The sequence below is a fragment of the Rosa chinensis genome, chromosome 6, assembly GCF_002994745.2.
Source record: "Rosa chinensis cultivar Old Blush chromosome 6, RchiOBHm-V2, whole genome shotgun sequence".
Lineage (NCBI taxonomy): Eukaryota > Viridiplantae > Streptophyta > Magnoliopsida > Rosales > Rosaceae > Rosa > Rosa chinensis.
The window spans coordinates 46,737,497-46,762,524 of NC_037093.1; the positions used below are offsets into that span (position 1 = coordinate 46,737,497).

Here is a 25,028-nt window from a genome sequence, read left to right on the forward strand (position 1 = left end):
GCATTAAAGTATCATCGTAAATGATTAATGGAATTGAGGCGATAAAAAAGTTGTACTAGTAGCAAACTGCAAAAGTAGAAGAGCTCCCTTTAAAAAATTTCAAAAAAAAAAAACAAAGAAGAAGAAGGTGAGCAAGACTAGGCATAGTTCTCCCCGTCCTTTTGTTCTGGGTTTAGTATAGTGGGACGCAGACATTCAATCTATACGGAAAGTTCAACCACTCATCTTAATTATTTAAATTTATTTTGAAGCTACGTTACACATAATTAAATGTTTATATTTTTCCATTCACGACAAAAATTTCTTAAATTCATGAATGAACTATTCTTAGTCCAACTTTGTAACGTACGACTGAAAAATTTGAGCAGGAAAATCTGAGCAGCATTAAAGTATCATCGTAAACCAGAGGCGATAAAAAAGTTGTACTAGTAGTAGCAAACTGCAAAAGTAGAAGAGCTGCCTTTAAAAAATTTCAGAAAGAACAAAGAAGAAGAAGGTGAGCAAGACTAGGCATAGTTCTCCACGTCCCTTTGTTATAGGGTTTAGTTCAGTGGGACGTAGACATTCATCGTTTCGAGAGGAACAGTTGGACAATTGAACATCTTTGGGGTGCTTTGACGTCCAAGGCCCGGCAACACCGTCTTTCCCGCCTTTTGCGGAGGAGGACAAATCCAAAATTACCAGTACCCACAGGAAAAAAAAAAAAAAAAAGTCAAACCAACCCTTTTTCCTTATCCTTTCCTCTCTATTTAACTTCTTCACCCCCAAACCAAACCCTCCTTCCCCCCCTCTCCACTCTCTCTCCTTCCCTCTCTAGCTTTCTCTTTCTCCTCTGCTTTTGCTTAGCTTTTACACACCACCATCATCATACTAAACCTTTAACAGAACCCACATTTTATATCTCCGACCCCCATATCTCACTTCCCCCTTGCTTCTCTTTCTCAAACCATATCTCTTGCTCTGTTTCGCTCCTGTTTCTTAAAAACCAAGAAAAGATCATTTCAAAAAAAAACCAAGAAAAAATAGTAAGATGGAGAACAACTTTTTCCTCAACGCCGGAATCCCGCCCTCGCTGCACTTTGAACCGGCACAGTCAATGCCCTCGTGGCGTTCTTTATCAACTGCAATGGACATTCAATCCGCCGACCGGAATTGCTCGTCGGAGCGATCGCCGGAGTGCTTCTACAATCCCAACTGGGACAACAAGTCAACCGACCCCCAGAGCGTCCACTTCGAGTCTGCCCTGAGTTCCATGGTGTCGTCTCCGGTGGCGTCAAACTCCAACATCTCCAATGAGAGCTTTGTCATCAGAGAACTGATAGGGAAGCTCGGCAGCATTGGCAACAGTTCGAACGAGATCTCGGCTACCATTCCGGCTAACAATAATTCTTACATGGGCGGTGGAAATGGGAGCACCAACACTTCATGCTACAGCACTCCTCTGAATTCTCCTCCGAAGCTCAACTTGCCGATTGTGGATCATCATTTGGCGAAAGAGAAGCCACCCAGTTTGGGAAAGTCGATGCCCTTGAACTCCAGCGTGGCCGAGTTCTCGGCTGATCCCGGATTTGCAGAGAGGGCGGCCAAGTTCTCGTGTTTCGGAAGCAGGAGTTTTAATGGCAGAACCACCCAGCTTGGAACGCACACCAACAATTCTGGAGTGGCTTATAGATCTAATCAACTAATATTGGGAAATGGCAATAAACTCCCTCGAGTTTCGAGCAGTCCTTCTCTTAAGGCGCTTGGATCTCAGACGGAGCAGAGGACTCCCCAATTGCCCAATGCTCGAGAAGAGTCCAAATCCACAGTAGCATCTGAGCAACAAAACCCAATTGGGGAGACAGGGCTGGTACCTTCTTCTTCCACTGACATGAGTTCCAGGAAAAGAAAAGCAGCTTCCAAGGGAAAAGCCAAGGACCCAGTAAAGGTAAATTAAGCTGCAACATGTCAAACTTACCCAATTTCCCATTTTGATTTAGTCATCAGCATTTAATTTTGTTTTGGCAAAATACGATTACAGGTGGCTGAAGCTAGTGATATTTCGGATTTGAATGCCAAGCGTTGCAAGCCAAACGAGGGCAATGTGAACAATGAAAACGGCTCTGTTAAAGCAGAGGAAGATACAAAGGGAAGTACTAGTTCCGATGAGAAACCAGGCAAGACTGGTTCGAAGCCACCGGAGCCGCTCAAGGACTATATTCATGTACGAGCAAGAAGGGGTCAAGCCACTGACAGCCATAGTCTAGCTGAAAGGGTAAGAATTACTGGTTCGATTCCGTCACGCCAGGCCATTTTCGTTGTTTAGTTTTCGAGCTTTATGCTTACAATGCGTGTGTGAAAATTCCTGAATAGGTCCGAAGAGAGAAGATCAGTGAAAGGATGAAGCTTCTACAAGATCTTGTGCCGGGTTGCAACAAGGTGACCGGAAAAGCACTCATGCTAGACGAGATTATAAATTACGTGCAGTCATTACAGCGCCAAGTTGAGGTGAAAATAGTGATTAAAAAAAAAGTCAAAGCCAATGATTTTTATGGCAGATTCCTTAATATGTTTATGCAATGCATGTTCTCTTTTGCAGTTTCTCTCCATGAAGTTGTCTTCTGTGAATACCAACAGGCTGGATTTTAACATGGATGCTCTAATGTCAAAAGAGGTAGGTTTGATGGTTTTATTCCCTCCACAAAACTAATGGCTCTGTATTATTATTATTCTTATTCTTTTTCTGTGTCTTTTTTGTTTCAAACTTATTCTGAATTGGGTTTTTGCTGGTTTTAGATATTTCAACAGCAAATTAGTTCTTTGCCACACCCAATATTCCCATCAGATTCCTCGGCACAAGCCATTTATGGTCACCAGCAAAGTCCAGCACATTGCACAGTGGACCCGTTAGATTCTGCATTATGCCAAAGCCTTGGGATGCAATTACCTCCCCTCAATGCTTTTAGTGAAGCTATGCCTCAGGTAATTAGCCTCTTCTTATACTTAATTTTTTTTAATTATTTTTTTTGCCGTTTTGAGTAATTATCTAACTTTGTGTGGTTTTTATTCATCTGCAGTATCCAGGATTTGGTGAAGATGACCTGCAAACCATAGTGCAAATGGGTTTTGGCCAAAACCCAAATAAAGAAACAGAATTTCATGGTGAGTCAAAAAAGAATTACTGCTTCCTCAAATCCCTACCTATATTCTGTGAATCATAAATTCATAATGGGAATGTGTTTATTGGTGCAGGTTCAAACCAAGCATCCCACATGAAAATTGAGCGCTGACCCCCATTATGTCAGTACTTGATACTGGAGAGAAGGGCTGCTGGTGTTGTTGTATATACAAGATATAAAATTTGAAGAACATTGAATCAAGGCTACAGTTACTAAGCCTTTTATCCTTTGCTTGGTACCAAGCCCCGATTGAAGAGGAAGCATTATTATTCTTTTTTTTTTTTACTGTCTTAATCATTTTCTTCTTCTTTTGCCAATGTAATTTTTGTTGCCTAATTTTTTTCCGGGGAGAGCTTTGTGATAAAGTATCCACTGTAAGATAACAATGCTAATTAATTAATTAGAGGAAGAGAAATTTGTCATTGCAGAACTACTTTCTTGTCTATTCTTCTAGCTTGTTTAAATTTCCACACAGGTCATAGTCATATCAGTTTAGTCACTGTGAAAATTTGCATAATCTTCTGGATTTGATTCTTACTTGTGTTGTAACCAGCTGTATTAGTGGGGTCTTTACCCCTCTAAAAAGTCTGTAACTTGAATGATTAAGACGTACAATTGGTCATAACTTATATATCTCTGGGGTCAACCATAATTTCTGGCATATTTCTGGGCTCTGTAATTTTCACAGGTTATCCAAAAAAACAGAAGCTTCTGTACCCTTTTTACTGTCCCAGAATAGAAAATTGAATTATGCAGAAGACAGGTTACAACTTATAAGTTAAGAAGTTAGAACCACCCCATTAGACAAAGATTAGATTTTTTATTATGTACTACTATACAAGAACATCAAAGAGAATCCCAGGTTGGCAGTGGTGAGATTCTGACTAGGCCCAATGAATCAAAGAGCTTTATACTCTCACCCACTTTAAAATCTGTAGTGCAATAGAAAAACTAAAGAAAAAGGGTAATGTAGTGGAGTTCAGGTTTGGAAAGATACCCTAAAGAAAATTAGGCTAATCTTTTTAATTAATTGAGAGGTGGTTAGTAAAAATCCAATTCTGGGGTTGAGCAATAGATTTATGCATTGCAGCCCTAATCACTTATTTAAATGAGGAGAGTTCTATTATTGTTCTGCAGAATTAGGGATTAGTTTAATCATCAGCAAGATGCTTTGGTTGTGGAGCATATGAACAGTTGCATAACATATTATATAATTGTAATGATAGGCAAATTAAAAAGAAAAAAATTGCATAATAGAAAAATTGGAGTCTGACAGTCTTGTCTCCATGAAACTTAAAAGCCAATTGCATTGAGACGTGTAGTGTAAATGATTGAAGGTTTGTTAATCTCTGTTTGCTTTGTGTTTGTCCTCTTGTTAATTCTTTATTTCTTTATGTGGTTGTTTCTTCGAATGCTTAATTGGGTGGTTCAGGTAATCAAATAATCGGATAGGAATAACATGGATGACTCTGAAGAAGATGAAAAGAAAAACAAAACTTTACCGTGACAAGAAATTCTTAGGTAAGGGTTTTCCAACTATGTGATTTTAGGGTCACCCAATCAGAAGAAAGAAATTTTTTTCCATTTTTTTCGAAACTGCTCCTACTCCCTAAATATACAATACCCAAAATACCCCCTTGCTTGACAATAATTAGTCTACCGCACCACGTGGCAGTGCCGGTGCCCCACGCAGGTCTTTCTCTACCGTGACGGGGAGAATAGCCAGTTGACACAGTCACACAGAGGAAAAAGGGACTGCCTAGGCTAGCTTATGCTTTGGTTCTACCTAGTTCTAATTCTTTTATGTACTTAAATTGTAAAGCTTTGATATTTCCTTGGCTGGGTGATCTGATCCTAACAAAATTCCAAAAACCATTGGCTGATCGGGTTATGGATTCCTCATTATCAAAGCACGATAATTGAAGCTTATAAAACTAACTGACCAAGTGAAAAGAAATAATAATTCAATTAATAGTTGATATTAATTTGATAAATTAAATTCTCGGAAACATATCCATTATAATGGAACTAAATAACACTTCAAATGAGCAACTGTTGTTGAAGTGGCAAAGTTTTCTCTAGCAAATCAATTTGAGGTTTTAGACATTGTTGTTTCTGACTACTGTCGATTTCAGTCTCATAAATGCTCAAGATGATGCGCAAATTAGTTCAGGGTATTTCTATTTTCGAAATATCTCATCATACAACATGTAGGTTACAATCATTCAAATTTAGTAATAAAAAAATTGTTCAGACCAATATATTTCATCGCCTCAGCTTATGACTAAAAACATACATGATAACGAATTCTTGTTGATTGTCGTTGAACTTCAATAATATTAGGACTTGAAAGCAATATATTATTTTCCAACAAAACGATTTAGCATGATAAGATTAATATAAGCCATTGAATTCAGTCTATTTTGTTACCCCTCCTTGTGGCATGATGCCTCTCCTAAGCTAGTGTTGAAAGAGATTTGGATGTGGGTGAAATATCATATTCAAAATCCTGAAATCTATGTCCTTAATGGAAGGAATTGAAAATATAAATGAGATGCCCTACCATCTAGCTAGTAAGAATGTTTGGAGAGATCTCATTTCTCAAGGACAATGGTGGTGGTGGTTTAAGGGCAATTATAGTGGCGAAATTGACCATTAGGGTAGGTCATGTCCTCTTACCCAAGTGGTCACTATTCTATCACCCATTTTCATTTTGGGTCACTAATTCCTTTCACCTTAGGATCATGAGAGGTCTCCTGGCTTTGGTTGGTCATTGGTTCATTAGTCATGTATTGGGAGTTTGCTTTAGTTTGGGAGAATGGACAAGCATCATTTGCTTCACCAACCATCCATTATTTCATGCTCTCCAACTGTAAACGTGTTTGTCTCCCTCCTCCGTTTGGATATTCTAGAGGTTCTTACAGTTTGCAATTACAAATCAATGAAACCAAAATGACATTTCCCTTTCACAAAATCTACTTTCCATGAATTCATGTTTATGTCACAATCCCACCTGATTTTCTCCCTTTGCTTACAATAATGGTGGAGAGTAATCCCCAAAATGTCAAACAAGAAACACAATATAAATTACAAACTGAATTTCATGTGACTTTTTATTATAAACTTGACGTTGACCCCATTTTTTGATCAAATATGAGATGTTTGTAACTACTTTCATTGCAAATGTATATAAAGTTCATCTATTTGTAAATAAAATTCATCCCAATGAACGTCAAAAAAAAAAAAAACCACAACTATTAGTTAGAGTTCTTAAAATTTGAAAACAAGCATTTACTTTTTTGTTTTCTGTTTCTTGTTTCAGTCACGTCACAATTTTGGTCCATGTCTTTTGCAATGTTTTATAGTGCCCAATTGAACATTAAGGTAGTTAGTCACGGAGTGAAAGTGGTCAATGGAGGGGGACACCTGATGTTAATGGGTTCAACATCTTTTTATGCCATATTCATTTATTTGACGTGAAAATGATTTGCATAGATTATCAATTTCAAATTTTTTTCTCAACTCTAACAGTTGTTCTACTTTACAATTGAATATTTATTTGATGTGAAAATGATTTACATAGATTATTAATTTCAAACTTTTCGTTCTAACTTTAACATTTATTCTACCTTACGATTGAATAATTGTATATAAGGTTTTGAATGGAGAAGTAAACGGTCCACATGCAAATGGAAAAATGGCATTTTTCATGGATACTGAAGTGTCATTTTTTTCTTTTGGGGTGAAGAAAAAGCATCAAACGTTTAAAGCAAAGAATGTGCCATTTTAACAGATCACATTCTGATCTGAGATGGAAGCCTCTCTTCACACACCAATTTAGCCCATAGTGGGCATAACCAGAGGCACTGATCCAATATGGGGGATTTGGCCCAATTCCAGAAGCTTTATCTAACATCAAGTCACTAATGGACTACCATTTAAAACATATTGGGTTCCTCTTGTTGCTTATCCAGCTAAAAACAAAATGGATCTGAAGGACTGGTATTATTGTCAAACAAGACTATCACCTGGATATTATTGGGTCAAACTGGAGGCACCTAATTTATAACCACCGCAAGATATTAATGGGATTGTCAATTAGTAAGTGAAAAATTGCAAATGAAGATATGATTTGAAATCTACAAGAGGCGATTCTAGGACATGACATTTGCTACCAACAACAGAAAATGAGCTCAGCTGCTTTTTGAAAAACAACAAGCACAACACAACTAACAAAAGCCAACTCTTTCCTTTGTCCCATGGCCTAAAACAATAACTCAAAACTGGCAGTTTTAGTTGTTAAAAATATTTGTTTTATGTTATAGTCGTCGATTTTGGCCTTTGAATTGAGAAAACTTATCAAATCAAAAAAGATTTATTTGATTTGGTCCACTGTGACTGTAATTGTCAATAAATTTAGAAATGAACCAAATTGAATGAGTTAAAACTTTGAACAAGATTCTTATTATAAAAAAAAAATTAATAATAAATAAAAAATTTCAAACAAGATAAGTTAATTTAGGTATCGTACACACTTAGTACACTTAGACACTCTATGAAAAGCGATATACATAATTATTATTTTCTTCTTATTAGATTTAAATGAAAATCGTAATGGTTTTCAATTAAATAAATAAAACATAAATATGTCATTTTGTTAACAAAATTTTACAAAAATTTGGAAATCAAGGTAGTACATCTTTCATTATCATTTCTAAAACTTCATCTCTTCTTTATCGTCAACTATTACGGCTTTCTAACAATCTAATAATGAATGTCGTTTACTTTCAAACTTTATCTTTTAACGCCCCTCGGTCAATCTTCTGAAGGCTTGTATCACCACCATACGCACCCTTCTTTCTATCTTACCACCAACAAACTCATGTCACCAAACGGATTGTAGAAGTAGATATTCTCGGTTAGCTCTCTTTCTCAACTCGAGTATTAAGCTCAACAGCTTCCATCCACCGTTGATGAACACGCGTGTATCCGAAACCGAGCCGAACCGGCTCAAACCCACCGCGGCACCACCGCTCACTCTACGACACTAAAGTTAAAGCTCGAATCCCAATCCCTAGCCCATATCTCCAAGTCCCAAACTACCCCATTGGAAGTTGTAAAGAAAGAAAAACCACCTGGAGAAGTGTGATTTGGTAAGGAAAAGGAAAGCAAGTAATTTGAGTGGGCGTAATTGGCGCGCGTGTGGGGGTAGAAGAGAAGTCTCACATGGCATTGCTCACACACTCTTCCCAAAACATTACTATACAAACAGGAGAGTGAAATGTCAACAAAGCCCTCCTCTTTTTACTAAATTTAGCCTCTCTTCTCCTCCACATAGCAACATCACACACACGCACGAAAGAACCCAGACTGGTTAGATACACAGAGATCTGAGAAACAAGAAGAAGAAGAAGAAATAAAGTATATATATATTATATAGAATTATTAATATTTATTTATGTCTCCGGCGCCGAACAACCCAGAGTTTCAAGAATGGTGGAACAAGCAGAGACAAACCAACCACGAAAACGGCGACGATTCCTCCAGTCACTTGCTCACCGTCGAGATCAGCAGCCCCGGCGCCGATCGGACCGTCGGCAAAGACCGCACCCGGAGCGCCCGCCAGCTCTCCTGGCTCTGGCTCTTAAAACTCCAACAAATCGCCGCCTCCTTCGCCTCCGTCACCAATTCCTTCGTCGGCCTCGTCCGCACCGCCAACCGCCGCATCGCCTCGCCCGATTCGCCGGCCGACTCCGCCTCGTCGCGGCTCTACCGACTCATCAAGGGGTTCCTGATCTTCGTGCTCTTGCTGCTCTGCGTTGAGCTCGTCGCCTACTTTAAGGGCTGGCATTTCAGTCCGCCGACGGTGGGGTCCGCCGAGGTCATCGGAATCGTATATGCGAATTGGCTCCACGTCAGAGTCAATTACCTGGCGCCGCCGCTGCAGACCTTCACCAACGTCTGCATTGTGCTGTTTCTGATACAGTCGGTGGACCGCGTCATTCTGGTGCTCGGATGCTTCTGGATCAAGTTCCGGCGAGTCAAGCCCAAGGCCGCCATGGAGTACAAAACGACGCCGTCCAGTGAGGAGGAGGGTGGGACTGAGAATGTGGAGGATTATCCCATGGTGTTGTTGCAGATCCCTATGTGCAATGAGAGGGAGGTAAGATGATGTAGGTTTCTAATCCCCCTTATATAGTTAGTTATAACCAAAAGCTTCAATTTTTACTGTTACTGTGTATGAAAGTGTTGAAAATGTGATTGCATTGGGTGAGGGACAGGTTTACCATCAATCCATTGCGACGGTTTGTATTCAGGACTGGCCGAGGGAGAGGATGCTTGTGCAGGTTTTGGATGATTCCGATGATTTAGATGTTCAGCTTCTTATCAAGGCTGAAGTACAAAAGTGGCAGCAAAGGGGTGTTCCCATAGTGTATAGACATCGTCTTATACGCACAGGGTATAAGGCAGGGAATCTCAAGTCTGCCATGAGCTGCGATTATGTTAAGAATTATGAGTTTGTGGCCATCTTCGATGCTGATTTTCAGCCAGGACCGGACTTCTTGAAGAAGACCATTCCTTATTTCAAGGTATGACATAAGCTTATTAGTTAAGAGTTGCTATTAAGTAGTTGATGTTTTGGATACATGTACACTGGATAGTGAACTATTCATTTTGCATTTTAAGCTAATCTTTATGATCATATTCACAATGCTCAAATACTTGTAGCTTATGTGTGCGGTTCTCAGATACACCAAGTCATTTCCTACTAGTTTGTTCCAGAGTTAGATCTTATTAGACAGCACCTTTCCCTGCTGCCATTCCAATACTGTGCAGAATAACTTGAATCCTTGGACAGTATTATCTATATAGAAGATCTCAGTACAAGAGTATTTGAAAGTGAAGTAAAAAAAAGATTTAGCATTTAGTTGGTATACAATATTCTCTAATGATGTTTTTAGGGTTTATGTCACCTATATAACCCTAGGGTTTACAATCTTCTCAAGCTCACATTAACTAATGGTCACCCTAGATGAGTAGCCTGCAAGTTTCACGCCATTGGCATATGTGTAGCATATTGTTGACAGGTTTAAATAAATTTTCCCTTGTTTTAACAGCAATTAGTGTCTAAATAAGACTAGATGCCATGACAACACAGAACATTAGAAAATAGATGTGATAAGTTCTTGTAATTACTAAATCCAATTAACCTTACATGTTATTGCATATACACCTGTTGAACATAAAGGGTTTTCGAGACAAGGACATCATAACATTTTTTGTTTGTTTGAATATTAATCTCTCCCACTAGTGCGCTGCTATACTTGTCTCTTGACCAGGTTTTTTTGAACTGCTCTTTCTTGAAATGAGAAGTCCTTATTTACTGGACTAAGCATTGGTTCTTAAATTTTTCATGAAGGGGAATGATGATCTAGGATTGGTCCAGACAAGGTGGTCTTTTGTAAACAAGGATGAAAACTTGCTTACCAGACTGCAGAATATAAACTTATCGTTCCACTTTGAGGTTGAACAACAAGTCAATGGTGTGTATATCAACTTCTTTGGTTTTAACGGTACAGCTGGTGTCTGGAGGATTACGGCCCTTGAGGAATGTGGTGGCTGGCTGGAAAGAACTACTGTTGAGGACATGGATGTCGCAGTTCGTGCTCATCTTTGTGGATGGAAGTTCATATATTTGAATGATGTCAAGGTATGTATGTTTTCTATTGCCAAAGTTTCTTCTTACACATTTTAAGGCTGGTAAAAATGGCTGACTTGCTGGCTTTTCAGTGCCTTTGTGAACTTCCGGAGTCCTATGAGGCATACAAGAAACAGCAACATCGCTGGCATTCTGGTCCAATGCAGTTATTCCGCATGTGCTTCGTTGACATACTCCGCTCAAAGGTATAGTAGTTCCCTTCTACTGATTATTTTATTAATAATAGAGAATCTAAGGCACAGAATCTTCTAAAAGGACTTGATTGTCTGTAATATGAGTAAGTGAGCCTTTTTGATTATGATAAAGATGGAGGATTGTGACATATTTAAGTACATACATGAACATAAGTTTTTGTTGTTTTGACATTCCAGGTGAGTGTGACCAAGAAGGCAAATTTGATATTTCTCTTTTTCCTCCTTCGGAAGCTTATACTGCCGTTTTATTCATTCACTCTATTTTGTATCATTCTTCCACTGACCATGTTCCTGCCAGAAGCTCAAATACCAGCATGGGTGGTTTGTTATGTTCCTGGAATTATGTCCGTCTTGAATATCCTTCCCGCACCGCGTTCATTCCCCTTTATCGTCCCTTACCTTCTCTTTGAGAATACCATGTCTGTCACCAAATTCAATGCCATGATATCAGGCTTGTTTCAGTTTGGAAGTTCATATGAGTGGATAGTTACAAAGAAATTAGGAAGATCATCAGAAGCAGATTTAGTTGCTTATGAAAAGGAGTCTGACCCTCTATTGGAAACTACTACCGGTCTTCATAGATCGGCCTCAGAATCAGGGCTTGCTGATCTGACTAAACTAGAGACATCTAAGAAAAGTGGCAAAAGGAGAAGAAACCGTTTATATAGGAAGGAACTTGTAATAGCCTTTATATTGTTGACAGCTTCGGCAAGAAGCTTGCTGTCTGCCCAAGGAATTCACTTTTACTTCCTACTATTTCAAGGGATCACCTTTCTAGTTGTTGGTCTCGATTTGATTGGAGAACAGGTTAGTTAATGTCTGAGTAGTGTTTCCGAGTAGTGTTGAGCTCTTTCCTGGAATGTACCATGGGGTGCAAGTCACTTCGATCAAGCTTTGAGGCTCATATTGGTGTTTCGACGACTAAGCGCATGCTCTGGTGGGTGGTTCCCCAATTGACGCTATTCCATTGTGCTTGGCATTTGTCTGTAGTTCATATAGAATATTGTATGTATCATTATTGTTGCCAAGCCACATTGCAGAAAGATTACCTCAATTTTTTTGATCAGGGTAAAGGGGAGTCCAATCTGTTTGCTACCAGTGTACACTTGGTTGCCTGAGCTAAATGGCAAACATTGTGCCATCATCACATTTATTCTTTACACTTGTGTTATTGACAATTTGTGTATGATAAATTACACTTTGATTATATCAGTTTGAAATTCATGTTCCCAAACTCCTGCCCTTGTGAGTTTGGTTGCTTCTGCTGTTAGTTTGCCAAATATGACATTTGATGTGAAAAGCACTGACGTTTCAAATAGAAGAATGAGATCATGAGCAACAGCAATTAAACATGGCAAGGTGAAATGTAGTACCAATGTAAAGAATCATATAAAAGTAAGCCGGACAGAGCAAAATCTCAAACACTCATCAATGATGCCTCAAATGAAACAACTTTGGCTGTTGTACATTATCTCAGATAGTAGCAAAACAAAGGTTTTATGCAGCAGCACCAGCTGCCTTTCCCTTCTTCCTCTGGAGTTTCTTCATGTAAAACTCTAATTCTTTCCCCTCCAAAATGTACCTGTTATACAAGTTCAAAAGTTATATATATGAACTTGAATAAGATTCCAAGGTTAGCATTAAAGAAACAATGGTCATCATGCTTACCCATCAGATCTTCCACATTGGCCTGGGCGGGAAGAAATGCAAGCCAACAACCTACCACCACTAAACTGCTCTTCGATGTGGGAATCAAGAGTACGATCTTTCTGGCGCTTCTCAAGCTTCCTCAGGAGATTGCTGCTCTTTTTGGTTTCTTCTGTGGTGCCATCTGCCTCCTATAATAGTCACCAGCAACAAATAAGAGCAATTCATTTCCATTTCATTCTCGTAGAGTCTAAGAACACATAGTACACTGCTTTCAAATTCCCAAAAATCACTTTCATAATGACTATCCGAAAACTCATTGCAGCTTCATAAACAATAATAGAAAAAGGACGCTGCTGTATACAAGGCATTGATAGGGTATTATAAACTCATCACCTCTGTAGCAGCATCATTGGCATCCTTTTTTGCAGCTGTCTTTTTCTTCCTCCCGATATCAACATTGTAGTGCTGTAGATACCATTGCCTAAAAGGAGCAGCATCCACCTGAACAATTGCACTCTTCACAAGAGTCTGTGTCCTAACAAGTTCGTTGTTTGAGGCATTGTAAACGACATCAAGAATACGAGTCTTGCGCGTAACAGCCTCACTACCCCAAGAAAAGTTCCCAGTATCCAATCTCAGGGCCCTCCACTTCACATTGCCACCTCTAACACGAATTCTCCTTACAGTTTTGTTGCTTGAGATCTTGGTATTTGCCGGCTGACGACCAAGCTCATACCTTGAAATCCAAACAAAGGGGTGTATAAGCAAAAGTACAACTTATATGTCTAAAGTCCACTATGTAAATTGCACACAAAGACTACACAAGCTATTCTATTCAATAAATGTTTACAAAGGAAGAACAAAATTGCCAGATTCCCAACAACACATTATGACTAAACATCAAAACAAGGATCAGATCCCACTATCTAATGAAACCCATATGTAAACTTCACAAAATTAGTGGGAGCCATTAAACTAAATGTCTCTTACCAATTGACAAATATAAGCACATTCTAGGACTATCAAATTCAAGAAATCATACAAGTACAGAATTCTAAAACCCCAGAAAACAGAATCTACAACTTTAAGTAAGCCAAGAATGGGACTTTATAAGATTGGCATAGAGAGACTTACTTTCGCTTCTTCCTCCAAGCTTTCTTCTTGCCACCAGTGGCGCGCCTCTTGTGCATAGAGTCCCTGGAAATACCTGAAATAAAAATATAGACAATCCATAAACCCAGAAATAGAAATCAAACAGAAACAATTCATTTTGAGCTGCAGAAGAGGATCGTTCGTATACCCATTTTGCCTCAACTGCCGCTCCCTTTCTCGCTCTAAAATTCCTCTCAGTCTCACTCTCAGTTTAATGTGAAAGCTATGAAACCCTAAAAAACCCTACACCACGTTGAAGGGTCTTTACGTCATTTTACCTATTTAAACATATTTTTGGCTTTTAATTTTTTGATGGTCACTCCATAAAAAGCCGCTGCTCGTTTATCTCCGATTTGAGTTTATATTTTCATAGTCGGAATCATTTACGTTTCAAAACATCATTCGAAAACAAGCGATCGATCGAAAATGTCAATTATATTTGGCATGCACTAGCCATTTATGTTTACCAAATCAATCAACAATTCATCGTGATAAAACTCAGTCTTTCAATTAATATAATTGAATCACTAAACAATTTCAAATTACCAAAATGTTATTTTACTCTTGTGCATGTACAAATTTGTATTTTTTTTCCGGTAGCATAATACCATTATGCAATTGAGCAAACAGTACAATAACTTGTCCGTAAGAAACTGTTCGAATTAGCCATTACATAAAATGCACTCGGTATATATTTTTTTGAATTCAAAAACTTTTATTAGATGAAAGGCCATAACTGCACATACATACAGTTATAAGATTCTCGGTATCATTCATTGTTAAAAACTGATGTTCAATTATTATAAGAGCTTGCAAACTAATCTAAATAGGCTTACATATAATAAATTTGATTTGAACTTCTTTTTGCCAATGTATGCAATTGTGGTGCGGCAGGAAATCCATTATTTGGTGTAAAAATAAACATCTTATTATGCAACCTCACAAAAACACCAAGAGGTAGAGGAGGAAGAAGAAGAATCCATTACTTGGTGCAGAAGTAAACATCTTATTATGCAACCTTTGCAAAAACACCAAGAGGAAGAGGAAGAGTAAGAAGAAGAAGATTAAGCTAAATTACATTTTTTTTTTAAATTGGCTAAATTACAATCTTTACTAATGCATGGAGTCATTCCACCTTTATTATATTATCCCACCTTTATTATATTATCGAAGGTAATCTACTTGATGTGTCAATATACTAATGTACCAAAAACTTTCCTAAAAAACCTAAATATAAATGCAATTACATCTAATTCCCCAAGTGAACCCCATTATTTCACTACATATATCATTTTCAAAGCCTCAGACTTGCCTCTGGGCATGTACAACTCATTTTATATGTGTTATAGGTTCCAGCGATCAGATTCTCCAATTGCTAATTAGAATTTGGATCTGTAAAGGATGAGATGCCAACAGAGCAAAATTTTTGGAGCACACCAGTTAGAAGCAAGCTTAGTTAGAAATAAACGATATAAACCAAACGGCCACATGCAGATAAAAGAAAAAACTCCATTGTTTTACTAATAAAAATCCATCTCAATAGTCATTCAGGTGAACAAATAGAAAATTAACCCATAGCAACTTCTAGTGCCTGACCAAGTTGTAGTCCTACAACTAACTGGAAGTAGCAGGTAATGCAATTTTGCAATCCCTCCCCTCCGCGTATGCCTAGCTGTCTACGCTCATTGGTTCAGCATCCTTCTGCAAAAGCCAAAAAAATGAACCACCAATCAATCCCAGAGAATGAAACGCACTACCAACTTTAATGAAATGGATACTTACATTGGAATTTTTAGTCAGTTTAGCAAACATGTTGCCATAGAACTTTGCCTCCTTTTTATTGAGTTCTTTCATCTTCTCCTTCAAAGTTTTGTACTCCAGCTTCACATCCCTGTTTCAACGTTAAACCCACGCATCAATACTTTTACTTCAACATGTAATTAATTACTGTAAGAGCAGTGGAGTCACAAAGCAGCGTATACCTGTTGTTAGGGTCTATTTCAAGAGCTTTCTTGATGTCAAGCTCAGCCAAATCCAAATCAGCCAGCTGGATATATGCCTGAGCTCTTCTGTACAGGGCCTTTACATTCTTACCCTCAAGCTCCAACACCTATGTACAAAGGCATCCCCATTGGTAAAGGAAAAAACCAAGCACAAAATAGGACCTCACAAAGGCTTCTCAAGTAAAAACTGCTGACCTTGGTACACAGCTTTTCAGCCTGTTTGTACTCTTTCAGCTTCAATTTGCAAGCAGCATCATTGAGATTGCAAGCAACCTTCAACACCTTAGCCTGTTTTTTCTCCTCATCAGCAAAAGCCGAATCATACTCAATGTACTTCACAGCCTGCATGGAGAAAGGTTCAGTGAGCATAAGAACAGAGGTCAGGTCACCAGATTCATGAACCAACATGTTAACCATGGTACCTTCTCATATCTCTTGGAAGCTTTTGCATATTTACCAGCCTTAAAGAAAGCATTCCCTTCTTCCTTCTTCTTACCAGCAGCCTCAATTTTCTCCGGAGTATTCATGTCCCATGATTCCTTGTCCTGGGGAAAGGAGGATACAAAAATGATAAAAACAAAAGAGACTGGGAAGGCTTGAAACGAATAGACACATAACACACAACAAGCTGCACTATTCACCCACCTTGACAAAAGATACAAGCTCGACCTCATAATAGAGGGTGGAATTAGGAGGCACCACTGCCAACTCCTGCTGGGACTCTGACGAGCCAAATCCATACTCAGGGGCTATAATCACATGAGCTATCTCACCCTTCTTCATTGTCACTACAGCTCTATCAAGCCCCTCAATGACTTGCTCTGTCCAATAAGATCAACTCTCAGCACAACTAAAGACCAAAGGACCACGGGGAAAAAAGAAAAAAGAAAAGAAAAGCACTCTTTAAGTCTCATTACCCTCATCTGTCTTGAACTCAAATGGTTCTTCTCCTTCACCATGACCTTTCTTTAAAAATTCCTTACCATCTTGCAACTTTCCAATCAATTTCACTGCCAGGCACAAAACAAAACGATTAAGAAATTGTTTAAGCTGGTATTGTAACATAGGCATCTCTAAATCAATGAGTAAATACCTGTAACAACAGCTCCTTCATTTGGACGCTCATACCCTTCCCCTTCTTTTAGGATCTTCTTAACAACTTTCTTGTCATCTGTCAGTTCTGAGACTGTTCTCCACGATACCAACTCTAGAGTAATATGAAGAGTTGCATTTGGAGGAACAGCACCCTCATCACCAGATGCAGGCTTACCCTTGTCCCCAAATCCATCTGGAACATAAAGCAGGTAAGAATAGATGAGAAATCATATCATAATTGTCAATTCTCATTTTTTAACTCTCGCCGGAGTTTCTAGGCAACATACATTGTGGTTTCACCGTTAACAATACTTTTTCGCTCTTCTTCATTGTTTTAACAGCCTTTGCCAATGCAGGACAGAAGTAACCTGTTCACAATTGCAAGATTATAGGTCATCAAAAGGCAAATGATAAAAAAATGAATACTAGTTGGGAAGGAACAATACCCTCTTTGACAGTGAATTCCACGGTGTCAGATTTTGCTACAAGTGTTTTATCTTCGAGCTGGGCCTCAAATTTAACTGCATAAAGCACAGGCAGGGGGTGCATTAAATAAAGGCCATAACATACTGCAGAAGCCAACAAGAACCATGAAAAAGAGATTTACCTATAACTTCATCAAGGTCTTTTGGGTTCTCCCATTTTTCTCCCTCTTTCAAAACCTTCTTAATAATTCCACCATCCTTGGTTATGTCGTTTACACTGGTCCACGATAGCAATTCAACATCGAACTGCAACGTTGCATTTGGAGGGATGGTTGGGGCAGATCCAGACGCACCATAAGCCATATCAGGAGGAATGGTGAAAAGGGCATTCTCACCTTTCTTCATTGTTTTAATACCTTCATCCCATCCTTTAATCACTTGTCCTACACCAAAACATCATAAACCCATCTTTGTGAGATGTAGTTCAACCTCAGTAGGTTCAGATTATGAACCTAAAGTGACCACCACACAGAATCAACCCGTACAAGAAGCATTAAACTCGACCCCAGACAATGCAGATCGTAAAGAAATGCTCACAGTCATACGACAAACTATTCTCCCTCCCCTGAAGAAAACAAAAGACTCTTCTTTCCACTCCTCATAAACACTAAGTCACATTAAGATATTGCTTCGGTCTCTGATGCACTACCCAAAACACTCAAAAGTGACCATCCATATTATATGCTACAATTATCATACAAATAGCTGTAATGCTTCCAAAGAAAGCAAAAGGACAAAAGAAGGCTTTCCCAAAAACTTCAGCACAAATGCTAGTAGTACAGATCTTCTTAACAAGATCTCGTAACTGATATTACCAAATCAATCAAACTTGTGTAACTAATATAAACACGTCAGAAAAGTAAGTAGAAAATAACAAACAGTCAAGAGTCGGATTGAAAGCTTGATGCATTTATGCTCCACGAGCTTCTATTCCATCTAAATGTATCAATGCTCTACTTTCCAAAGATCGCCTCTATAAATCCTATTCTTCTACAGCCAGTATTTACTCATTGCTTTATATACTAATAAAAAGTTGCCGAAATATAAAAGCACAAAAACTACACATGTTTTAATTACCAATTTAAGCTCTCTTCATGATAACATTCCAGATCATGAATTATAAAAATTCTGATTGAAAATCACTAATCTCATTAACCAAAAACACAATACGCATCCAGCTCGGAGCTTAATCAAGTGATTAGAACACAAGTGAAAGGCCAAAGATCCCTCTCACCTTGACCGAGAGTGAACTTGAACGGCGTCCCCCGATCGCGGCTCGAATCGAACTGAGTCCCGTCCAGCAAAGTCCCAGTGTAGTGTACTGAAATTCAATCACAATAGCAATCAATCTCAATCCAAAAACAACCAGAAAAAGCACAAATTCAACAACAGTTTAAACGAGCTCGGGGAGCCGGACCTTCAACCTCGTCGCCGCTCTTGGGCGTTTCCCAGCCTTCACCTTCCTTGAGGAGCTTCTTCTTCAAGCCCTGCTTTCCGATCTCCTTCTCCTCGCCGACCTTGAGAACGGGGCCCTCGTCGGGGAGGTCAAAGTCGTCCATCATCTCGCCGCCGGGCGCTGCCATGTCGAAGTCGTCGTCCATTTTTGGTAAACGGCGTGAAATTCAAGAGAGAGAGACTGTGTGCGAATTTAGAGTCGAAGAGAGTGTGCGTGTGAGTGAGGGGAAACAAAGGCCCCTTTTATGGGAGAGGGAGGAGTTCTGGACCCTTCCGAACGGGGTTTAGGTTAACGGATAAAATCACAGAGGGTCTTTGATGCTTCTGGAGGGACCCACTACCGTGATCAGGTGCTGCTACGGTGTATCACACTATCACTAATCACGATTCCCTTTATTAACGGCTTTTTTTTTTGTTTTTTGTTTTTTTAAGAATCGCTTATTAACGGCTTAGATTACGTATGGTTATGAACTACGTGTCGTTTTCTTTGTCACGTCATAGTCTGAGGGTCAGTGACGCTTTTGCAGTAAAAAGGTGCAGTAATTTGGAAGCAATCTCTTTCTTCCAAAATGGGAAAGCGTCATAAGAGAGCAAGATAACAACTGTAAAGAGATGGAATTTTGCAGAGAAATATCTTTGAAGACATTTACCACAGTAATTGCATGTTGTGTTTTAGGAATCCGAGAAGTTGAAATTACTTTTCCCTGTAGGCTACCATGACATGTTTCTCGGCTTTCAACTGTGACAGATTCGATTCTAGACTTTTAGCTGTAGCTGAGGCCGAGTAGTGGTGTCTGGAAATAAGATGGTGTAACAGGAGACCATTATCCTTGAACAAACTAGGCGACTGAAAAACTGAACAAATCGAAATAGGGGAGCCGAAACTCAAAAGTGACAGAACAGACTGAACAGTAACATAGCCTCAACCTTGTAGTCTGATAATGACTATAAAGCAAAATAATATTTTGGCTCGCCAAGCCACTGGTTACCACGAGTAATTTCTTTAGGAAAACTAAATATGAAAAAACATAAAAGGAAGCTCAAGCTGGAAATCATTCCACTACAGCTCTCCGTCGTTCTTTGAATCTCTCCCCAAAATTTCAACGAGCTCAGTGTCGAATATCAGTGTGGCACCACCTGTAATGTTCAAACAACCATAATTTAAGCCGTCTTAACTATTTTCATCAATTATTGTTAAATGTACTCCAACCATTTTAGTTCCTTTACATATATCCTCTTTGCCCAAACAAGAGAATCCCAGAAAATGGAAGTAATTATTACCTGGAATAGTTGGTGGAGAACCCTGATCCCCATAGCCCATATGTGAAGGTATTTTCAACTTGCGCTTCTCGCCTACGCACATTCCCGCAATTCCTTGGTCCCATCCTGCAAAGAAGGAAATTATGTCATGCGCCAAAAATCAAATGTTAAGGCTATTTACCTATCATGGCATTACATGCCGCATATCCCATCAAACTTGTCCTCACTTTAATTGCATGACAGTTGACACAATAGATGAATGCAGAAACTTCTCACCACATAATCTCACTCACATGCACGCGCGCACACACACACACCAATCCTTTTAGTACTTACAGATACAATTTCGGCCAAAAGATCTCAGTAGATCTTGAACGGCAGACCTAATGGTGTCAAATCATGCTTAAGATGCATTGAGGTTTAGAAAAACAAAACTAGAATTAGTGTCTAGTTGAAACAGGTATGGAATTCTTGACAAACAAAGCCAGTAAGCTCTTAAGCCAGTAGAAACCACCATTCCAGTGACACTTATAACTTAATTATCCCAACCACTGGATAATCTCTTTTTTTTCTTTTCTTTTCTTTTTTTGGTCTGAATGATCCAAAAGGATTGTAGCATAGCCCAATAAGATATGAATATCATCAAGAGTATGTTTTTCCATGATGGTATAACCGTATAACCTATACTGCATTCCAATCATTTGTCATTCGTAACAAGGTGCCTAAAGTAAGAATTATCACAGCATTCACCTTTTATAACTTGACCAACCCCAAGATCAAAAGAGATTGGATCACCCCTTTCAAAACTAGAATCAAAGACAGTTCCATCTGTGAGTTTTCCCTGCAAGTGTGAAAGACAAAATAAGTTTAGCCCAATCAATCTTCACTATAGTAGGAGAGACGAGCTAATGAATGCGACTCATAGTAAGCCAACTACATTAATGCAGGTATTCAAAAAGCTTCTGATAAGATGAAAACTGTAAGTGAGGGAGGAGACATGACCACAGCGCAGGTACTATTAGATTTGATTTTAGCTGAGCATAAGTTCCCACATATGTAAAAAGACATAGAATTACAGAAATAGGAAAAACACAATGGTAGGCAGCATAAGTGCAAAATAGATCCAAGAGATCATGAAAAAACATTTGACTTGGCAACAAGCTAATAATTTTCCAATTTCTCAACATGGGACTTCCAATTCTTCAAAAAGGGAAATGATGTCCACTAGAAAGTTAAAAGATACAAATTTACTCATTCAGACAAAAAGTTTAGAACCAATGTCAAGCAGCAAATAAGGCGGTGATTAGCAGGGCTTGAACTTGAAATGAATGGCGATCAAAGTTTTTTTTTTTTTTTTTTTTCTTTGGTTATGATAAGATTATGCATCGAAGCAGAAGAATTGAATTTTGTGGGCAGATAACATCTTAAGATAATGAACTCAATTACAGATACAAGCTTGCAGCTGTACCAAACTCTTACCCGGTAGTGTACCCTGACTTTATCACCTTTGCGAGCCTTAAGTTCACAAGTTTCTGGCTTGTACTGCAAAATAGAAATAATTTTCCATGTTAAAAAAAAAACAAAAAAGAACAATAACAAAGATGTAGTGGGGATGAGTCCCAAAATTGTGGCATCAAACCCACCAACTTTAGTGTCCAAGGCTCCACACACAGCCAGAGAAGTAGAGAACAATAACTCACTGATATTCAGGAGTCAGCCATGTTAAAAGCACTTTATAGAAGAATGCCAGGACACACAAGAAGACCCAAAAGCAAGTTAATCACCAAAAGAAGTGAAAGATATCCAGGATTGTGAAGAAATTCTCATTAAAAAAGAAAAGAAAAAGAAAACATAATAGCTGCAACAATCCAATACCTAAGAAATTTAAAACTCAACCAAGCAGATGTCAGAAATGTTCCATTGCTTCAAGCAATCCAAAGCCAAAGGTGATCGTCAAAACTAACTTTACTTAATATAGGGAAGGATTCTACTTGATAATGCAGCCGATGGTGAACCTAGTGAACATTCTTACACCTAGCAGTAGGTGCCAGTTTTCCTCAGGGAACATATTGTCTAAGAACTCTATAGCATCGTTTTCTAGAGAAACTTATGTTTGAAAAGGCCTATCAAGCAAATAATTAGGGTTTATAGTGCCTACAGTAATCAATCCACAAACAGAAAACAAAAACGTCTAAATCTAATCGATCACAACAATTGGAGTAATAATGTCCATTATATGTCCAAAACAAATTACCATATGCAGCAACACCGTTACTACAATTCCAAAAACTCAACCAAACAGTAGCTCCAGACACACCATAACCGAATTAGCAACTACTTTTTCAAAGAAACCAATAAATCTCCATCAACACAATTCGCATTACAACTTGGATTTAAAAGAGAGAAAGGAAATCTACCTTGACACCAATCTGCAAGGTTTTGACATCGGCGACCTTCCCGGCAAAAGCTGGATTACAACAATACACAACGAAATAAACAAGAAACCATCAGTTCAATAGATTTGAAATTACTGAATAGGCAACAAGAATCTATAAGTAGCGAGAGATCTACCCAAGGCCGAAAGAAGAGGCAGAATCAAGAGTATGGTAGCGGCCTTCATCCTCATTTTTGTGTGTCTCAGTCAGTCTCCGAGTGTTGGTCCAAGCCTTTCTGCTTCTGCTGGGGCTCTATTATACATAGGGGTCTAAATTTCCTTCTTCCCATTGGTCATCAACACGTCGATATAACTCATTAGTCTTACGTGGCAGTCGCCTATTTATTTTGAGTTTTGGGAACCTAGTGATGGTTGTAGTTTTTTCTTTGGATGCAGGCTATTGCCATCATAAGATTTGTAATTTTATTAGTTCATCCTATAAATATTTGAATTATTAAAAATTATATTATTCATATACAAAATGACAAATGACTAATAAATAAGTACACTAATTTTTTAAAATTCAGATCTGTAAGGAAAAATAAAAATATAATCAATTAATTAAAAAAAATACAAAGGCTACTTAAATTCTCATTAGATAACATTAATCTTCATTTTCTCCACCAAAATCTAAATTCATACTATTTTAAACGTCACAAAAACCCTAAGTGTCGCCGCTATCCTTGTGCATCGCCGCCCACGTTGCTTTCCAGCGACTGCTATCCTGCTTCAATGCAGCCTTTAAACGTCTTAGTATGGAACTGTCGAGGTATTGTGAACAGAGAAACTCAGCATGCTTTGGTGGATTTGGTCAGGGCAAAGAGGCCGAGTCTTATTTTTTTAGCAGAAACCCTAGCGCAACCAAATATCATTGACTCCCTTACTGGGCGTCTAGGGTTTGCAGGAAACATATGCTTCTCTTCAGATTATGAGGCTCAATCTCAGGGTGTAGCACTGCTATGGAACTCAGATCTGCACGCTAGCCTGCATTCATCCTCTCCAAATCACATTTACGCTGACATCAGTACAGAGTTAGGAGGGCCAGTCGTTTGGCGTTTTACTGGAATATACGGGGTTGCTTCCCAGACAGAGAGACGACAAACCTGGGACCTGATTGAATCCTTGGCTGTAGAAACGTGTTCCTTGCCCTGGATCATGGCGGGTGATTTCAATGAAATCATGAGTAATTTGGACAAGTCAGGGGGTCCTCTGCGTGCTATGGCACCAATGCTCCGCTTCAGGAAAACAATGACGAACAGTGCCTTGTATGACATTAGTAGATTCACATGGTCGAACAGGCATACTAAAAAGAGGCTTGATTGAAGTTTTCAGAACATGTTATGGCGGATTTGCTTCCCTTTTAGCAGAGTGATAACGTTGAACCCATCAGAGTTAGACCATGTTCCTCTCCTGGTTGAGATTAGACTGGACAATACTAGACAAACAAGGACTCCACAGCGTTTTCGATTTGAAGAGATGTGGCATGGCAATGAGATGTGTCATAATATCATACAACAGAATTGGTCGAAACCCCTCACAGGCAATGTCTTGCAACAGTTGAGTACAAAAATTCATGCTACGGGTGTGGAACTACTTCAATGGCACAGGGTTGAGTTTGAAAAACAGAAGGTGGAAATGCGTGTTGTGCAGGGGAAACTAAATGATCTCATGAAAGCACCATACTCCCCTGAGCAGTATGAGGAATAAAGACGGTTGCATGTTACGTATAGCCAGATGCTGGCACAACAGGAAAAGTATTGGAGACAAAGATCTCGCTCTTTATGGCTGCAAGAAGGAGATAGAAACTCTGCTTTCTTCCATTGTAGGGCCACCAATAGGAGGAGTCGTAACTTGATCAAAGGCCTAAATGATGCTCAGGGTGTTTGGAGAGCTGAGCCTGAACGTATTCATGATCTGCTAATGGAATATTACAACCATGTTTTTGCAACTGAAGGAACTGTATCTGAGGTCGTTCAAGTGATAATGGAAGCTACTGCTCCGAAGGTAACAAATGAGATGAATTTAACCCTTTTGCGACCCTATACGGATGAGGAAATAAAAAAGGCGCTCTTTCAAATGCACCCATCAAAGATTCCAGGGTCGGATGGGATGTCACCATTCTTTTTTTTCAGAAGTATTGGCATATTGTTGGAATGAATGTATGTATGGCGATTCGGAACTTTTTGGAGAAGGGTGAAGCTTGGGAGGAGTCAAACTTCACACATCTTTGCTTAATACCAAAGGTACCAGAACCAACTGATGCTACTCATTTTCGCCCTATTGCACTTTGTAATGTGATATACAGAATATGTTCGAAGGTGGTGGCTAACAGACTTAAAGTATGGTTGCCAAGTATTATCTCCCCTCTGCAGAGTGCCTATGTACCTGGACGCCTTATTTCTGATAATTCTTTGGTTGCCAA

General features: G+C 38.9%; 5 protein-coding genes across 5 annotated transcripts; 2 read left to right on the plus strand and 3 right to left on the minus strand.

Moving 5' to 3' along the window:
• Positions 1–762: 762 nt before the first annotated feature.
• Positions 763–3,585, plus strand: LOC112169727 (transcription factor bHLH62). Its single transcript, XM_024306782.2, has 7 exons — positions 763–1,927; positions 2,021–2,254; positions 2,353–2,487; positions 2,579–2,653; positions 2,776–2,961; positions 3,057–3,141; positions 3,232–3,585. Exons 1-7 carry the CDS (start codon positions 1,031–1,033, stop codon positions 3,267–3,269), a joined length of 1,650 nt encoding a protein of 549 aa, XP_024162550.1. The 5' UTR covers positions 763–1,030; the 3' UTR covers positions 3,270–3,585.
• A 4,902-nt stretch (positions 3,586–8,487) lies between these two features.
• Positions 8,488–12,279, plus strand: LOC112169725 (probable xyloglucan glycosyltransferase 6). Its single transcript, XM_024306780.2, has 5 exons — positions 8,488–9,321; positions 9,440–9,748; positions 10,579–10,869; positions 10,950–11,063; positions 11,250–12,279. Exons 1-5 carry the CDS (start codon positions 8,617–8,619, stop codon positions 11,886–11,888), a joined length of 2,058 nt encoding a protein of 685 aa, XP_024162548.1. The 5' UTR covers positions 8,488–8,616; the 3' UTR covers positions 11,889–12,279.
• Positions 12,280–12,432: 153 nt separating this feature from the next.
• Positions 12,433–14,109, minus strand: LOC112169728 (40S ribosomal protein S8). The gene is made up of 5 exons (XM_024306783.2): positions 14,023–14,109; positions 13,857–13,929; positions 13,116–13,458; positions 12,741–12,910; positions 12,433–12,654 (listed from the first exon to the last, which is right to left on the minus strand). The coding sequence occupies exons 1-5, from the start codon at positions 14,024–14,026 to the stop codon at positions 12,570–12,572; spliced, it is 675 nt and encodes a 224-aa protein (XP_024162551.1). The 5' UTR covers positions 14,027–14,109; the 3' UTR covers positions 12,433–12,569.
• A 1,254-nt stretch (positions 14,110–15,363) lies between these two features.
• On the minus strand, positions 15,364–19,164 carry LOC112172225 (peptidyl-prolyl cis-trans isomerase FKBP62). The gene is made up of 13 exons (XM_024309488.2): positions 18,875–19,164; positions 18,692–18,778; positions 17,580–17,840; positions 17,419–17,493; positions 17,260–17,340; positions 16,971–17,165; positions 16,795–16,887; positions 16,523–16,698; positions 16,300–16,422; positions 16,073–16,219; positions 15,857–15,984; positions 15,657–15,765; positions 15,364–15,575 (listed from the first exon to the last, which is right to left on the minus strand). Exons 1-13 carry the CDS (start codon positions 19,056–19,058, stop codon positions 15,543–15,545), a joined length of 1,692 nt encoding a protein of 563 aa, XP_024165256.1. The 5' UTR covers positions 19,059–19,164; the 3' UTR covers positions 15,364–15,542.
• Positions 19,165–19,760: 596 nt separating this feature from the next.
• On the minus strand, positions 19,761–22,886 carry LOC112172226 (peptidyl-prolyl cis-trans isomerase FKBP15-1). Its single transcript, XM_024309489.2, has 6 exons — positions 22,744–22,886; positions 22,590–22,639; positions 21,652–21,714; positions 20,923–21,013; positions 20,194–20,298; positions 19,761–20,049 (listed from the first exon to the last, which is right to left on the minus strand). The coding sequence occupies exons 1-6, from the start codon at positions 22,796–22,798 to the stop codon at positions 19,973–19,975; spliced, it is 441 nt and encodes a 146-aa protein (XP_024165257.1). The 5' UTR covers positions 22,799–22,886; the 3' UTR covers positions 19,761–19,972.
• Positions 22,887–25,028: the final 2,142 nt, after the last annotated feature.

What these genes read in the sequence shown, in the direction of transcription:
- LOC112169727 (XM_024306782.2), top strand. Translation starts at nt 1,031, where the DNA reads ATGGAGAACAACTTTTTCCTCAACGCCGGAATCCCGCCCTCGCTGCAC. An exon ending in ATGCTCTAATGTCAAAAGAG is followed by an intron (nt 2,654 to 2,775) that starts GTAGGTTTGATG and finishes TGCTGGTTTTAG; the next exon opens with ATATTTCAACAGCAAATTAG. An exon ending in TAAAGAAACAGAATTTCATG is followed by an intron (nt 3,142 to 3,231) that starts GTGAGTCAAAAA and finishes TTATTGGTGCAG; the next exon opens with GTTCAAACCAAGCATCCCAC.
- LOC112169725 (XM_024306780.2), top strand. Translation starts at nt 8,617, where the DNA reads ATGTCTCCGGCGCCGAACAACCCAGAGTTTCAAGAATGGTGGAACAAG. An exon ending in CTATGTGCAATGAGAGGGAG is followed by an intron (nt 9,322 to 9,439) that starts GTAAGATGATGT and finishes GGTGAGGGACAG; the next exon opens with GTTTACCATCAATCCATTGC. An exon ending in AGACCATTCCTTATTTCAAG is followed by an intron (nt 9,749 to 10,578) that starts GTATGACATAAG and finishes TTTTTCATGAAG; the next exon opens with GGGAATGATGATCTAGGATT.
- LOC112169728 (XM_024306783.2), bottom strand. An exon ending in CCAATGATGCTGCTACAGAG is followed by an intron (nt 12,911 to 13,115) that starts GTGATGAGTTTA and finishes TGACTATTATAG; the next exon opens with GAGGCAGATGGCACCACAGA. An exon ending in CAATGTGGAAGATCTGATGG is followed by an intron (nt 12,655 to 12,740) that starts GTAAGCATGATG and finishes CTTGTATAACAG; the next exon opens with GTACATTTTGGAGGGGAAAG.
- LOC112172225 (XM_024309488.2), bottom strand. Translation starts at nt 19,058, where the DNA reads ATGGACGACGACTTCGACATGGCAGCGCCCGGCGGCGAGATGATGGAC. An exon ending in TGAAGGAGCTGTTGTTACAG is followed by an intron (nt 16,888 to 16,970) that starts GTATTTACTCAT and finishes TGTGCCTGGCAG; the next exon opens with TGAAATTGATTGGAAAGTTG. An exon ending in GAAATAGACCCTAACAACAG is followed by an intron (nt 15,766 to 15,856) that starts GTATACGCTGCT and finishes ACGTTGAAACAG; the next exon opens with GGATGTGAAGCTGGAGTACA.
- LOC112172226 (XM_024309489.2), bottom strand. Translation starts at nt 22,798, where the DNA reads ATGAGGATGAAGGCCGCTACCATACTCTTGATTCTGCCTCTTCTTTCG. An exon ending in GCCTCTTCTTTCGGCCTTGG is followed by an intron (nt 22,640 to 22,743) that starts GTAGATCTCTCG and finishes GTTGTAATCCAG; the next exon opens with CTTTTGCCGGGAAGGTCGCC. An exon ending in AAGTCAGGGTACACTACCGG is followed by an intron (nt 21,014 to 21,651) that starts GTAAGAGTTTGG and finishes TCACACTTGCAG; the next exon opens with GGAAAACTCACAGATGGAAC.